At 43.2% G+C, this 14,455-nt stretch overlaps 1 protein-coding gene across 1 annotated transcript; it reads right to left on the bottom strand.

Moving 5' to 3' along the window:
• Positions 1 to 557: 557 nt before the first annotated feature.
• LOC146304845 (ras-related protein Rap-2a-like) lies at positions 558 to 13,694 on the bottom strand. Its single transcript, XM_084714147.1, has 2 exons — positions 12,928 to 13,694; positions 558 to 1,867 (listed from the first exon to the last, which is right to left on the bottom strand). Exons 1-2 carry the CDS (start codon positions 13,239 to 13,241, stop codon positions 1,630 to 1,632), a joined length of 552 nt encoding a protein of 183 aa, XP_084570273.1. The 5' UTR covers positions 13,242 to 13,694; the 3' UTR covers positions 558 to 1,629.
• Positions 13,695 to 14,455: the final 761 nt, after the last annotated feature.

The following is a 14,455-nucleotide window of genomic DNA, read 5'->3' on the forward strand; positions in this document are numbered from 1 at the left end:
AATGGCACTCCGAATTTGACGAATGCTTGTTGGATTTTTCAGGACCAGAATCAGCAGTTAGTCTAAGTGTTGGCACTAACAGCAGCATGCAGGAGCGGCAGGACGCCCTGGCCAGGGGACCAAAGCCGCAGGACCAAAACATCATAAATCATCTCGACGCGGGCCGAGATGGAGCCAGATTGCTGCTAAATAGGAAAGCTGGAGGGCTGTTTTAACAATGAGCGCAAATCGTGTGACCTTTGGAGGTTAAAGTGAAAGCAGAGGGGTAACTTTAAAGTTGTGAATGTTACTAAGGAGGAACTGCTCTCAAAAATTCACTGTAAAAAATGTTTGAGCTAAAAAAACAAAGTTGTTTGTGGGGAAAAAACAAATTAACTTTTGCTAGTCAGTTCAATTTGATATTAATTCTGTTGTACTTGAGAAAACATTCAATAAGCTTTTTTTTTAGTTGATTCCACTCATTGTATGATTTTTTTTTACAGTATTGAAGCAAAAATAGTTTCCTTACCTCTGAATGTCCATAAAATGATTATTCAGCAATAAACACACGGTACACATTTGTGCATAAAGATTTATTTTTTGTTGAAAATAAGTGTTTCTGACATTGAACCACTAACATATCTGATGTGACTTAAGATAAATGAACTACACACTGACACTGATGTTCACTTCGTACGATGTAACAAGGCATTTTGTATCATCTGTAAGGTGTAAAGACGAGTGTCCGTACATTTAAATGACTGATTGATTGATTGATCGGTTGATTGATTGATATTGTCTCTTTGGGTGAGGTTGATTGTACTTCAATGTCAGTGTGACAGTACAACTTTCATGCACACATCATCCACAGTAATGTCAACATTTGGGATCTTCTGGATGAATTTCCCCAAAGGTGCGTTTTTTTTTTTTTTCTCTTCCCTTTATTTATTTATTTTTTTTAGACATTCGTTCATCTATTCATTCATTCATTCGTAAGTTAGGCGGGCCTGCTGTGAAATTAACTTCCAGTACGACTCCTTCACAGTGGTGTTAACTTGACATCCGTTCAGAGACTCTGTGATTGGTCTTGCACTTGTCAAAAAAAAAAAGTCCCAAGAGTGCAATGAAAGAAAAACACAAGCAGAAGAAAACAGGACCAATAAAACTGCTGAGCACACTGCCATCCCTGCTTGGGCCTATGGCTGGTTTCCCAAAAGAATTTAGCACTATGATTCTCTTTGTCGATGGCTTTTAAGATGGTTTTGGCACCGTGCTGCCTTTGGGAAACCCCCGAAAATTCGCTTCTGGTGATCAGAAGGGCGGTGGTGAACGTGGGAGGTCGAGTGTTGTTGTTGTTGTTGTTTTTTTTCTTTCGAGGGAAAATCCACCCTGTGTCCGAGGAGTGACGTTATGCTGAAATTAAAATTTCCCTTAACCATCAGTTTGTGATTTCCTACATTTCCCAGAATCCTCTTTCACCACAGCACAGGCCTAAACTGCTAGATACAGAAAGCAGGTAGAAATAGTTCTCAAGAGAGTGGACTTTTCCTTCAAACCGCTCTGTCTTCAATCTATCTAACATGAATTCGTTTGCGTTCTATTTTCTAATCATCCTCCCGTCCATCACCCCTCCGACGGACCAATCGGCTGCTACTGTACGCTGCAGGCGGGGCAGCAGGTCTCCCTCCGGTCCGGCAGAGGGCAGAAGTCCATCTGCCGCACGATCTCGGCGAAGAGCTCGTCCACCATGGTCTTGCTCTTGGCCGACGTCTCCATGAAGGGGCAGCCCCAGTCCTCGGCGAGCGCCTGGCCCTCGCTGGGAGACACCTCCCTCTCGTCCTCCAGGTCCACCTTGTTACCCACCAGCACCACCGGCACCTGCTGGTACCTGGAAACGAGACAGGAAGTCATATCAAAGGAGGGTACATGGGAAATTTGCTGCCTTCTCCCCTGCTGGGTGTGTTTTGTTACACTCTTAGAAATAAGGGTTACACAAACGTTCTTCCTTCCTTCCAGCTGCAACCACGCAGTAGCAGGTTTCTCTTGGGAACCAAAATGGGTGTGTCATACTCCACAGCTGGCGCCCTCTACTGACGACAGCCGTGATAACAAATATAGAGAAGATAAAGAACCCTTTATGGTTCTAGTTTACACTTTTATTTCTAAGAGTGTAAAAATTACAGCAACTTCCTGATACCTCAGGGAGAAATCAGAGGGAAAGAGACTAAACTCTGTGTGTGTGTGTGTGTGTGTGTGTGTGTGTGTGTGTGTGTGTGTGTGCTTGTGTGCATTGTTGGCCTACATAACTGTATTTGTTAGATGCTGAAACAATAAGGATTTTGAACAATGCACAATGGAGCAGGAGCAGAGCGATAAACACGGCTACGTTCAGTCCCAGCTTCCCAGGGGGCCTCCATCACTGCCCGGGTGTCTAATATCAGTGGGCGGTCCCATTAGAAAACTGTCATCGAGAAAAAAATAACTGCCTCTTTTGCACGCTGTGATGCTCTGTTTATTCCTGGATACATTATATATGCGTTAGCATGGCGTGCAGGCTGTACGTTCATAATGGCTTCAGATTCTTGTTTAAAATCGTTAGCTCTCCACTTTGCATCATTCCCATCATGCACTAAGCATGTCTTAACGGATCAAAAGCTTTCCTCCCCAGCGTGTGGCTGACGATCCCAGTCCTCCTCCATCTGAGCCATCAATACAAGGAAACCAGGCTGGGGAGAGTAATGGTATAGGTTATTGAATAATTGAATAAAGCTAATGTGCTGCTCTCACATGGGGGGGACATGAGTGTCGGCCTCGCATCTTGGAAACAAGTCTTTTCTACTTAATATGTAGCTTCAGCTCTTTTGTGTCCCTCCATTTAAAACTCTACAGTTTTTGCACAGTTTCTGAAGGTTTCAACAAGTTAAATTTTACTTTTTAAGACCATTATGAATCCAATTTAATGCATATTACACCATTAACCCCCATATTAAAATGCCCATGTCTCTATAGCTAATTTTTTTTATACAACTCACCCATTTAAATGATATTAAAGCTTAAAGTTATGCATAATTAAGGATGTGGCTGTTGTCACTGACAGGCGGGTACCATCACAAGTGGCTAGCCGTTAGCTAGCCGCTTCATTTGGACCGCCTCAGCTCCACCCATGCTCCAACTCCACATCTGCCAGATGTGTGCGGCAAACAGGCAACTGTTTGCTAGCAAGTTCAACTTAAAAGTTAATAATATGCCAGCTTTGTGTTCAAGTCTTGTTTCCAACACCCCCAAGTGGCCAAAAAGTTTTTGCAAGTTTAATGCAACGGTACACAGAGACATTTTGGACAATAGTACGCTTTCAGCTACAGCTGTGTCACAAACGTGCACGCTAACACTGTTACAGCAGAAAGGCTTTGTTCAGGGACGAGATATTTCATTTCAGTTAGACGCCCTTCATGTTTTCTCTGATTAAATAACTCCAGAATGTCAATTACAGAGGGTATATATTCTCACAACAGGTAATGGCACAGACCACCTAATAGCCTCCACCATCAGTCATTCCTAAGTGCATTCCGAGCCCGGCTTATTGATCTGCTGGTGCTATTGAGAAATGGGCTCTTATCTACAAATTGGTGGCCTGCTGCCACGCCGCTCAGCTGGGAGAAGAGCTGAGGCGTGGAAAAGAGCTGGCAAACGTCTCACTGAGCTTTAAGAGGAGGGCCGGAGGAAATGAGCACAGGCAGCGGGGTGGAGGGACGGCGGAGCTGCTGAAGTGTCCTTGAGCCAGACAGCAAGAGTTTCAAGGGTGCTGCTTCTTGACTGAACACGACCTCTGACGTCACAAGTTTAAAAAAAAAGCTTCCAAAAAAGTGAAAATGGGAAACGATTTAAAATAATGCGATTGATAAACATGCTTTAAGACTGTCAAGCAGAGAAAACTGGCTCAGAGTGGCTGAAATGCCACAGACTTCCCTGCAGCTTGACATTTTCCCCCCCAGAGCCACCGCGGCGGCGTCCAACACACACGCGTACAAACAGCAGCTGACCTCAGCAGGACAAGCATCTCGCACGGCCTGTGTGTTTGGAAAGCCGGAGTCTGGAGGGTGTGAAGTGTGAACAAGGAGAGCACCACGCAGACAAATGCAATCTGACAGCCTTGCAGGGAGAAAACTCTATATATAACTACAAAGACACAGGGAGAGCCAGCTTCTCCAGGGTGAGGCGGGGAGTTTGTGTTGAGATTGCTTGTTGCGGCATTAAACTACCGATCCCTCCTCGCCAGATGAGGAGAACCTGAAACCGCTCGACGCAGCACGAACTGAAGTTGCCCCATGGCTGATATCATGTATTACTGAAGGATATGTCAGTCAGCGTTTACGGTTAAACATCTGAGCATATTAGCACCGTGCTGCTAGCTTAAATGCTCAATATGTCAGAGCTCTACCTGCAGGTTTAAATATAAAATGTCATATATGGAGCTCTAAAGAAGACTTTCTTTATAATTAGTGCTTTTATTCTGAAACGTTAAAACTGCAATAATCAAAACTCATAGTGATCAAAAATGTACTTATATAAAGATGGACGAAATGACAACTTCCCAAAAGTGAAGCCAGAGCATCTTGCTCGCCCCCTGGTGGCTGGCTGCAGTATAGGCCATGAACCCAGCCCCCTCCATGTTAGCATCTTTCTTCTCATATGCTTTAGTTTAATTGGTTATTTGACTGACAGGTGAGCCCAGTCTTTTAGCATCTTTATATACACTTAACGTGCCACCACAGCAAGTGGAAGCAAAACCATAGAAATAGTAGTTATTCTCTGGATATGAATACAAAAAGGATTGTTTTATTTCCAATCATACCTTAAACCCTAGTAAGTAGGCAACTTTATGTTTTTCACCTTGGTCCACTGCTCCCAAGAAGCCAGAAATACTGTAGTAAATGATACGAACGCTGCTTTATCACCATTACACCAATTATCACACTTAAGCGCTTTTTACTCTACATGCTATATGAATATAAAGCAGGAGAGAAACACAAACTTGTTTATGTTCCAGCACAAGAGTTGGCAGACATACATTAAGGGAATTATCAGCACAGTTGGAAAGTGTTTGGACTGCCAGGCTGAAACGAGCAGCCGTATGAATATGCAGCTTTTGGTTCTGAAAAGAGAAAGTCACGTTGGATTTTATGGAACAGACACGAGCAGGTGGCCGACAGCTTATGAAATTATACGGAGATATGGGTGTTAAAATCTTGACTTGATTTCAACAATATTGCAACAAATATTAAATATGTTGGTTTTCTGAAACCAGCATCTGTACGTCCATTCGTGTGAAGGCTCCTGAAAAACTTTTGCTTACGTTTGACCCTTAAAACACACAAAACTACTATCATTTGCCTCTGCAGGGTGTTGTTCCAACTGTTGTAACAAAAAAAAACAAAAAAGAAACGCAAACCCTCCCACACACACAGAATCAGTGTTTATAACTCACAAAAAAAAAGATGCACTCTACATTTTCCACTTAGCCTCAGGCTACAACAGCCTTATTATGGCTACCTGCTGTGTTAAATAGCTACAGTGACTTCACTTACCCGTTTTCACAAGCCCCACAGCCCCGGCAAACACACACACGAGCTACAAAAGAACAGCCAGGCATCTCCGACGTGAAGCCCTCCAACCCTGCAGCCGCCTCTCTGCTCCCTGCATCTGCTGTTAATTAGCGGTTGGAGCAGCTACACCGTGTGACAGCCGAGCTAACGCATGTATCTGCATGTATGACCGGACAGAAAATCACACAACCTGCAGTGCCTGTGCCACGCTGTTAACTCCCAGAGGGTGTTACTGCTGCAGAACAAAGCCTCTATGGCTAACGTCTCTGTTAGCACGTTAGCTTGGAAGAAGCCGGGAAAACAAAACTGACATAACCGCAAACATTCCTGAGATAAACAGACAAAGCGAGGGCCTGCACAGCAGATGGAGGAGGCCTTTAGAGTCCTCTTTTTATGATGAAACCCCAAGCCTCATTTCCATCTTTAATGGTGCAGCCCAGCTCCACTCGATTATCTTATTTTCTTTACTGCAGATGCAAAGACAGTATAGGCAGTATGGGAGCAAACAGACAGGTCCTCATTAGTTTTATTATTCCCGCTGTTCAGTGCAGTTAAACCAACGCAAAGATTCAAAGTGAGAAATAAATAGGAGGGTTTTGTGGAGTGTGAGGAAACTTAAATTTTCTGAAATTCCTCCAAGGCGCGGCGTCAGGTCAGACGTCTGGAGCCGGGCCATGATAAAATGTAAAAGCCGATGTACAGTTCAGTCCTCTGCAGAACTCCATCAGCTTCCTGTTACACCAAAACACACACTAATCTGGTCAAACATTCCCTCAGGATCTGGAATCCCGACCAATCTCTGTTTTTCATTTTTTTTTAAATTTACAGTTATAAAAGTGATAAAAATCTAAATGTGGGAAATCCCAAAAACAGATGAAAGCAGCGTAATTTATTCCTGAGGGATCACAAGTCGGCTCCATCAGAGGGGCCACATGATTACCAATCTAGAAAATATGCTACTTATTTTCCACACTTTAATCTGATCTTTGCTTTTTGTTATTGTGAGATATTTACCTCTTCCGGTGTCTGAAAAAAATCGGAGACCTCTTTGGTTGAATCAGACCGTCCTGGTGAACACTAGGTGGATCTGAAATGATGCATACGTGTTTTCAGAGTTGCCAGAAAGCTACGAGTCAGTTCTGAATGTGATAAATGGAAGAGAATGGGTGAAAACACTTATGCAAGCAGAGTGCACTACTTTACACAGTCTCACACACCAACAATGAGCACTTTACTGGTGGCTCTCCTCTCCTTAACGCGCATTTTAAACCGAGCTGGCTGCTTTAACAACTCCTCTCCTGCCTTGATGGCTAACGCTAAAAGCCTGAGGTCAGGAAGTTGCTTTGTACCTACACCAAAGTACCCCCAGGGATACGTAGTTTTGGTCTCTCCACCCTATTCCCACTCAGCGGTGCGTGATGCTCACCCCCCCCCCCCCCCCCGCTACTATTAGACACAGCATCAGTGCAGCGTGAAAACGCAGCTCGAGTGCTTTGAACGTGCTTCCTCCTCCTGGGCCGACACAACAATAAATCTTTACATGCAAGCCAGGAGGTTATTAGATTGTCAGGAGGGCTACACCCAGATGTTGTTTTCACAGATCGCAGCTGACATGGGGTTTACTTGGTTAGTCTGTGAGGTGCTGAAGTCTACAGAGGGTAAAATATGTCTTCTAGTGATAATATGCAAACATGCATGTGATGAAAGCACAAAGTGTCATCATGGCAGAGTGTCTGGAACAGATTTTCTTCTGTCTGTGGACCTGCAGCACACAGCTAGCATGCTAACTGTATGAAACTCAAGGTAGCAGCTGGTTAGTTCAACTATTATCGTTCTTATTGCACAGTTCTTTTGCAGATTAAATGATATAACATGTTAAATAAGTGAGCCGTATAGATGCGAGCAGGTAGATTTTGCTACCATTGGACAGGACCAATCTAGCCAATCGTTAGAGGAATATAAGACTCTTATGTCTGTCTGGTAAATACTGTATTACCTGGAGCTAGCAGCTGGTTAGCTTAGCTTGACGACTTCCTAGCCAAGAAATTGTCAGTCACATAAACCCTTGCAAAATGCAACATTTTAAACAGTTTTTGTGCAAATTAAACAAATTAGAGTTAAATTTGTAAACTTTGTAGGCGCTAACAGGCAGATTTTGCCATTTCGAAAGGACCAGGCTAGCTGTTTCCCTCTGTTTAAAGTCTTAATGCTAGGCTAAGCTAACTGACTGCTGGTTCCAATTAAATATTTACAGTACAGACAAGAGAGTGGCATCAATCTTCTCATCTCTCTAAGTGTATTTCCCATGATATCGAGCTATTACTTTAAGTGTGTTTCCTGCTTCTCGCTGCACCTCCTCATGCATACAACTCCAGACAATAAAAATGATATGTGGAGTGCACGAATATCGCAGCGAGGGACCACGGCTCGGCACCTGCGCCACACACAGCGGTAACATATAGGATCCCGCTTCTTTCCCATGCATGCGTTCCCACCAGGAGCTCTGCATAAGCATTCTGGTTTATATGACTCCCTAATGGAGGCCTGATGTCTTCTTGGCTTCCAAGCCAACACAATCCCATTAAGTTCTGGTGAGTGGGCACATACTATATCTCCGTGTGGTGCTCGTTGCTGCTGCTGGCTCAGCAAGAAGTTTGGGAGGAGGGAGGCTGATCTCCTGGAGACAGCTAATGGAGACCAGGAGCTGATTGTGTTGCTTGTTTTATTAAAGATGGACACCCTGTGGATGTTTAAATAACCAACTGAGCCTATTGTTACTATCCTTAAATGATCTCACAGTGGTGTTGCATACATGTGTCTGCACTGAGCAATGATTTGGTTTTGCTAAATGAGTTGTACAGGCTCTAGTTTAGCATATGCAGCAAAAGGAAGCCTTGGCTGGGCACAGAATTCATTGATTGTGTAATAACGTGCTTGTACATAGAATTAAAAGCCAAAAAACTGATTTAATGACTTTTTTTTGTTTGTATTACTGTGCTGTATTGGAAAAAGGACTATTTAATAAAAGTCTGCTGTGTCATTTTGAGTATTCCTCCACTTTTCCTCAATGACATCGTCCGTCGTGTGGCGACACTGACTCATTCTGACTCACGATGACATGAGTAAACGGGTTAAGGGAAGTTATTACTGTGCACTTCCTGTACGTGGATAATAAATGTATATAAAAATAAATGTTGATAACCAGATGTAACTTGTACTTCTGCAAAGTCTGATTTATGTTCATGCAAAAATATTTTGTCCATTAAATGCTCAGAAATGAGACACAAATATAATGGAATAAAAACACTCCTCCCATTTACCCAGAAGCCCAGGGTGACATATTTTTGCTTGTTTGGCCCGACAGTCCAAAACACTGGACATATTTAAGAGCACTGGACTTATTTTCAGTTTTGCACATACAGTAACAATCCCTCCTTCAAAGCCAGAGCAGTGTGAAATAAAAGAATGAAATATTTATAGGAATACACCAGAGGACGGTGGCGGCTGGTGCAGCGTTGGCAGCTGCACTGGGTGGCGGCTGCCTGGCTGGAGGCACAACGCTTCGTTATATTTTTTTCGTTTCAAAGGAGTTCCCTCGTGCGCTTGCTCGCTCCCCGCTGTGCCTCGTCAGCTGTGACGCTCCGCCGCGTCGCTCGGCCTGTGACGTCTGCGCCGCGAGAGCATCCAGCTCACTCCAGGGACGGAGGTGGAAAGCACTGCAGCAAACTACAGTATGCAGGTTAAATTATACATCGATATTACACAATATGCAGTTAGCTGAATGACGCTGTGTGACGTTATAAAATGTACTTTTTTCTGTTGATGAGAAGCAGCAAACTGCACAAAAGAAAAGATGTGAGTGACAGCAGGTGAGATTAAAAAAAAAAGGTCCATGTTCTCTTTTTTCCCTAAAACTACTGACTCCAGCTGTTCACATGAGACAAAAGACCGTGTTTGTCTTCTCTGCGTTCATCATTTCCTTCTGCAAAAGTCCCTTTTTCACAGAGCGACCAGGATTACAGCCAGAGGTCTGGTCCTGATCTTCAAATGGCATAATTGTCTAAAAGGTCAGCCAACCTGCAAGTTAAAGGATAATTGTGCTTTTTAACAACTTGGTATTTATTTTTGGAGTTTATAAGGGCTGAGAGGTTATGTGCTGCAGTATTTCTTGGCTGGGAACGGAGACTTCAGGCTTGGACAGAGCCGACATTCTACATCATCTGCGAACAGCTGTGGTTCCTTTAACACTCGGCCTACACTCACCACTGTACGACTGAACCAAGCTAGCCTTGACAAGGAGCTAACATTAGCACCAGCATCTTAAAGTTTGCGTTACTTTACAACTTGTCTGTGGTCGTCAGCTACAGTTGTCGGGGTCAGTGTGAGGGACGATAAAGAACCGATCTTTGCAGCATCGCTTCGCTCCCAGTTACAGGGAGATCTAAAGATTTAACACTAAGGATCAAAGCAAGCTCTCTAACGTCATAGATAACGGTGGGAAAATTTCCTCACCCTGGCGTCACTGTGAGGCACCATAACGTTGTTTGTCCACCGCCCTAAAAATCAGGCTGGCTATTTTTCCCGCTGCTTCCAGTCTTTATGCTAAGCTAAGCTAGCCATCCCTTAGCTGAACCTTCATAATTAACGCACAGATATATTCCTGTTCCTATAAATTCATTACTGCCTGTTGCATGACACAGACAGACTTACGACCTGGTTCCACTTTCAGCTGGGATGAGGCTGCAGCCCCCGCAGCCCTTCACCCTCTCTCCCCATTTCCTGTCACATCTTCAGCTGTCCTATCTAAATAAAGTTCAACTAGGCAACTTATGCACTAAACTTCAGCAGGCCATCTGCACAAAATACTTTAGTACAGGCAGTCACCCACTGTGGGGCGCAGACGGCATCACTGAACCCCTGACTGATCATCGCTGATCATCATATTTGCATGATGACCGATGAAATATCTGTGGCAAACTGTCCTGCATGTCCTCATATGAAAGATCACTCAGACTCCATCATATTTGTCCTGTTACCGTCCTGACATAGCACCAAAACTATTCAACATAATCTATTCAAACCCCTTTCAATGATAAGCTTTCCCCAACTGAAAACCTAATAGATTCTTAGCATGCAGACTGCAGACTGCAGCCGTAGCTGTAGTCTGTCTGTGTCATTAAACAAATTAAAGGAGGCTTTAGGCCAAAAACACCAATATGTCACAACCGAAAGGAAAAGATCCCAGTCTTTCTTCCACTCTCTCTCTCTCTGTGTCTCTCTCGCAGCCATGAGATGAGCTCAGTGGATTTGTTGAGTAATGGACTGAACTGATCAAAGCCATCCAGAGTTAGTCATGTGTGAGAGACAGAGAATATCAAACCCAGCGAGAGTTCAGCGGGTTGATGTATGACAGGTGAGCCGCAGCTGGGCTCTTATGAAGAACATATGAGCCTGTTGAGGTTTCTCACGAAGCGCTCGGAGGAGATCAAGAGGACGGAGAGGAAGAGGAGGAGGGGCGATGAGAGGATGCGTGTTTGAGAGGATTCCTGGGAAGCATTATAAAAAAAATAAATCATAAATTTGTTTGATGGGATTCTTAAGACATTTAGGATCCCCAGGGGGGTTCCAGGGGGTTCTCCAGCAAGATAATGATTACTTTAATTTAATTGTTTGTTTTTTCCACAATAAATCAACGAGGGAATGTTTGGAATTAACGAATGAATGGATTGCAACTAACTACTAACAATTATTTTCACTGTCGATTAATCTGTCAGTCGTTTTCTTGATTAATTGATTAGTATTGTAAAAAGTATTGTGAAAAATGTCAATCACAAGCCAAAGATGACGTCCGCAAATGTCCTCTTTTGTTCACGCTCCAACAATATTCAGTTTACTGTCCTAGAAGGGTAAAGAAACCACAAAATATTCACATTTAAGAACCTGGAATCAGGTGACTCATTTAATGGAGTGCCTATTTGCACCAGGGGGAAACTGCAGCTGTTCAGCTATTCTCACCCAGTCCTCTTAGTTTAGCTCTGAAGAGTGACAAATTATCTGTGAGTAAGAGGCTGTGGTGGATGAATGGGTGAAGCACAGGACTTTCCCGTGGGACGGCGGGGTTTCCCGTCCTCAGAGAGTCTTACTGTACATCAAAGTGGATGTTTTTTTTTTAATTATATCTTTTGAGTTTTCAGTCGCAGTTTGGTTAGATTTATGCAAAAAAAATACTTCATTCAGTTTGTCATGTGGGTGTAAATAGCTGCATTGCCTATTTACACACTGGGTGCAAGTAGCATTGTTGACTACCAACACTGCAATGCTGGTCTATATACACCAAGGTGCAAATAGCCACATTACCTAGTCAATCATGGGTGCAAACAGCTACATGTGCTGTTCCACAAAGGGTGCAAATAGCATTTTTAGCTACTGACACCTGAGTGCTTGTCTCTGCCATGCTAGGCTATATACACCTGAGTGTAAGTAGCTACGTTGGCTATTCGAATGTGGGTGCAAATACCCACATATGCTATTCCAACCCAGGTGCAAAGAGTTGACAACTAATTGATTAATCACTGCAGCTCTAATTAATGGTAATTACAACCTTCCCTGTCAACAACAAAAATAATTTTTGCTGGCCATGTTGACCCTGGGATGTGACTATTTACGGGCCCTAAAACATAATTAATAACCTCTTGGCTAGCGCCAGTCCCCCGTTGATTTTGATAATCAATTAAAGTGACAAACATTTGCTGGTTCCAGCTTCTTAGATGTTGCTTTTTTGTCATTTCTGACAGTAAATGAAGAGTCTTTGAGTCTTTTTGGACAAAAGAAGCTATTTTAAGACATCACTTTGGGAAATTGTAATAAGCATCTTTCACAGTTTATGTCATTTTGTAGACTGAACAATTAATCGATTGATCATAAAAATTTTGATGGTTGTTTTAAACATTTAGGGGATCTTGGAAGGCTCCAGAGGAGACTCCAGCAATACATTATTTTCAATTCAGGGGCCTACGATCAATATGAGACAACATCATGTGTCCATTTAACACATTCAGCCCCATTTATGTAAAAAAAAAAAAAAAAAACTAAATTGTGATTCAGCAATTCAGACCTGCTGTGGAAATTTAAAAACAAGTGTATCTTACATAGATCAATATTTTTTACTGATGATTTATCGATCCGGATCAATGTGTCTTTGCAACTTTCCCTCCCACCAACACAGCCAACTTTTGGTGGCCATATTGCCCCCAGGATGTGAGTATTTGGGGCCTAAAGAATAATTAATCATTTCTTATCTGTGGTACAAATTTTGGCTGGTGTAATAAAGTGGACAGTGTCTCACCGTTTGACCCTGATGATCTGGTCTCTCATGGGCTTGATGTCCTGAAAACTTTGCTGGTTGACCAGACTGTAGACCAGGATGAAGCCTTGGCCGTTCCTGATGTAAAGGTCCCTCATTGAGGCGAACTGCTCGGTGCCGGCTGTGTCCAGGATCTCCAGCACCGACGGAGAGGAGTCCACCTCGATCTCCTTCCTGTAAAAATCTTCGATGGTCGGGTCGTACTTCTCTATGAATGTCCCGGTGACGAACTGGACCGTGAGCGCGGACTTCCCCACCCCGCCGCTGCCGAGCACCACCACCTTATACTCCCGCATAGCGCTCCTGGCATGCAGAGAAGAAAAGTCTACAGCAGCAGCGGATAAAAGAAACGCATCCCCACCGTGCACACGCTTACACTACAGCCATGACACAGGGGCAGCCTGCGGTAAATGAGATGTTATAGGCGGGTAAACTGACAAAGATGCTGGAGCATTTAGCCCTGAGATGCAGCCACAGCCTCTACTGAAATATTCCCACGCTATCTTGCAGGGACACCATTCCAGAGGCATCCATAATGCAATAAGGCGTCGGTGTGGTAAAAATAAGATTGGCTATTATTAGAAACAACTAGACGGCACATCTTTTTATGTGCCGACAAAACAGAAGGCTAACACTACATTTCTCTGCACAGTGGGGTACAGTCGAGTTAAAGGCAAAGAGCCTATTTATCCTGAAGAAGACTACAGTGCTGCTGGGAATCCACGCCTCTGGAGTCGGTGCATCCACTGGATGTTGCTGTTTCCTGGAAGATATGGGGGGTGATTAGTGCCACATGAGAAACAGTGGGAGGATGGCAGACAAAGATGTCAGCCTGCAGAGAGACATCATTAAACAAAAAAAAATTAAGTGGTAAATTATGTTATTTTTGGTATGTAATTACATTCAAGTAAACAGCCATTTGTCCTGGAAATTACACTATCAATGGATACAGCATAGCTAACTGATCTATGAGGAATGCCATCAGTCTAAAAAACTATGCAACAAGACAAAGCACAGTCACGTATGGAGGACTACTAGGGCCAGGCGAAATTAGAGGAAGACTTATTTTATTTTGAGAATAAAGAACAAAGGATAGAGTAGTATTAGTGCCAAGCACAAGAAAAAATAGATTTTTTTTCTTTTTTAAGTTATGCATTTACGAATAAAATTGAAATATTAAGAATAAAGCTGAAATGTCAAGAAATTTTAAGCATAAGAAAAAATAAATCAAATCAAATTGTGGGTGTGGCAGGGCTTAGAGACTTAAGGGTTTTTGTTATTTGAAAAAACTATCTGTGACATCGCACTAAATCCTACTTTGCTCCTGACAGACAAGAGTCATAATCCTGATGGTCACTAGAGGGGACATGTTGCTTTTGGGCTTTTGCAAAAAAATCACTTTTGATGACACAGTTTTTGTTTCACCTGCTGGGAAACTGGGTTAAGCACACATTAGGTGACAGGAAGCAATCAGTGTTTTTGTTACCTTAAAATGAGCAGCAGGCATGGG

This window comes from Lutjanus erythropterus, chromosome 24, assembly GCF_056507025.1.
Source record: "Lutjanus erythropterus isolate fLutEry1 chromosome 24, fLutEry1.hap2, whole genome shotgun sequence".
NCBI classification, from domain to species: Eukaryota; Metazoa; Chordata; class Actinopteri; order Lutjaniformes; family Lutjanidae; genus Lutjanus; species Lutjanus erythropterus.

Bases quoted from the DNA above. Each gene is read 5' to 3' on its own strand.
- LOC146304845 (XM_084714147.1), bottom strand. From the start codon at position 13,241: ATGCGGGAGTATAAGGTGGTGGTGCTCGGCAGCGGCGGGGTGGGGAAG. The intron at 1,868-12,927 runs GTGAGACACTGT...TCTCGTTTCCAG, and splicing joins CAGATCATCAGGGTCAAACG to GTACCAGCAGGTGCCGGTGG.